Below are 2272 nucleotides of genomic sequence, written 5' to 3'. Positions count from 1 at the left end.
ATATATATGCATACACACCCACATACACACACATATGCATGCATGCATGTGCACACACACACACACACACACACACACACACACACACGTTCTCTTAGTGGAAGAAAAGAGAGAAAGAGAATGCTACTTGATGACTGGGCAATGAGAACAGATGTATAGTTTGTCGCTGCTGGGAGTGCAAGGTGGGTGTTGATCAACCCTGATGCTGGGTCAACTATGCACCCATTAAACCCAAGGGTTTATTTCAATAACACATGGTATGATACACAGTAAGGTACCTCACATCCAAAAGTTGGAAGGGTATATGCTGGTATCTCTAACTTTGCACACTCATCAAACCCACTGCAAAATTGTAAAAAAAACATTTAAGAAAGAACCATAATAAACCAGCCAATGTTGTTGACTGTATTGTAGTTAAAGCCATGGCTTTGATAAGGTCCACCCAGAGTTGTCTCTCTTAGGTATTTCACACTGATAATGGCTAAACAGCTAGAAACATTGATGTCTGGGAATCCAACAGGGGGCGACACTGGACAGATATGGTGTTCTTACATCTTTTTATCATAAAAGAGAATTTTTCTCCTTGGTAACTGCAGTGAATTTGCCTTTTAGCAGTTGAAAGATGTCACAAACATATTTTAAGTAACCTAAAGTTCATTTAAGAAAGTTATAGTATCTGCCCCCATCACAAAATTACAGCAGCACATTATCACCATTATCATCATCATTTAATGTCTGTTTTCCATGCTGGCATGGGTTGGACACAGTAAAATAAATAAAGGATATGGAAAAGTGAGAAATGAATGTGGTTGGCTTACATGTCCAGTTTTTCATCATTTCGGCCTTCTGACAGTCAAATATTCGACCAACACAGAAATCTCTCTCCATCCTCCGTACACGGCATCTTTCTGGTGTGGCATCCACCGATGTGAATATTCTCCACCTCTCCCTCATTCCATTGCCACATGTCACGCTACATGGTGACCATGGTGACCAAGGTGTCACAGCACACTTGTCCTTGAAATCCATCTTCTGTTGGTGTCTGAATTCATAATTCAATGGCAACGTTTTACCAGGACGTAGGGTCTGCTTTTTATTCTTCTTTGGAGATTTCAAACCATTCTTTTTATCCATTCCAGTGTCACAGCCAGTGGCTAGTTCAAAACATTTCTTTGTTTCAATCAACTTTGTTTTACACATTGATGGCAACACATGTGCCATCTTCAGAGTACGTCTCCTTTGATGTGAACCCATTCCACAACTCGCTGAACACGCCGTCCATTCACTCCATTCGTTGGCTGCACATTTTTCCATTTCTGGTAAAAGAATCAAACAAGGCATAAAAAGTAAAAAAAAAACAATTGAAAAAGATAAAAAGCAATAAGGAAAATACATTTGTCAAGTTCTTTTAATTTTTTTGTTCTTTAATTTGTTTCAGTCATTAGACTGTGGCCATGCTGGGGCACCATCTTGAAGAATTTTAGTCAAATTGATCCCAGTATTTTTTTTAATGCCTGGAACAATGTGGCTAACCCATCGTCTCTGTACAACCCCAAATCTACTGAAGTAAATTTCAGAGTAGCTCCTATCCATGATCACATACTGAAACTAGTTAGCCTCTCTTATATCGTAGCAGCCAAGGTATTTTCTGCTTGCAACATTTTCAAACATGTGATCCATTCTGGCCAATAAGAATTGGCATGGCTACTGTTTTGGGGAATAACACGATCAGCCATTATTCACTAAATATTGTCTGATTATGAGAAACTTTGAGTAACAACTGACTGGATCACCAATTGAGACTCATTACATGCTTAAACTTTAACATCATGTTATAAGGAATATTTTCCTTCATTTGTACACACAAATTAAGTCTCTGTGCCTATACATACATACATACATACATTCATACACATACACACACATACACATATACATACATGCACGCATACATACACACATACATACATACACACACACATAATACATACACACACACATACATACATACATACATACATACATACACACTCATATACATATATATACATTAACATACAGAGAACACAGGGATGTATATATTTATATGTTCACTGTACTCACTCATAGCATAAACAAATACAGACATCCTTTACACACCACATCTACTACTACTACTCTCACCCCCACCTCCTACCTCGACCACCACCACCACTAGTACTACTACCCTCACCACCACCATCATCGCTGCCGCCATGACCACTGACACTGCTACCACCAATGACTCCCCCTG

At 38.9% G+C, this 2272-nt stretch overlaps 1 protein-coding gene across 1 annotated transcript in view; it reads right to left on the bottom strand.

The window, feature by feature from the left end:
- LOC106871221 (spondin-1) overlaps nucleotides 1–2272 on the bottom strand; it is a 71961-nt gene that overhangs the window by 4718 nt on the left and 64971 nt on the right. The window contains exon 9 of the mRNA XM_052973432.1: nucleotides 819–1316. Coding sequence (XP_052829392.1) covers nucleotides 819–1316 — 498 coding nt within the window. The remainder of the gene's footprint in view (nucleotides 1–818; nucleotides 1317–2272) is intronic.

Source organism: Octopus bimaculoides, chromosome 15 (genome assembly GCF_001194135.2).
Source record: "Octopus bimaculoides isolate UCB-OBI-ISO-001 chromosome 15, ASM119413v2, whole genome shotgun sequence".
NCBI lineage: Eukaryota > Metazoa > Mollusca > Cephalopoda > Octopoda > Octopodidae > Octopus > Octopus bimaculoides.
Note: the sequence above shows the minus strand (reverse complement) of the source record. Positions and strands in the feature narration are given on the sequence as shown.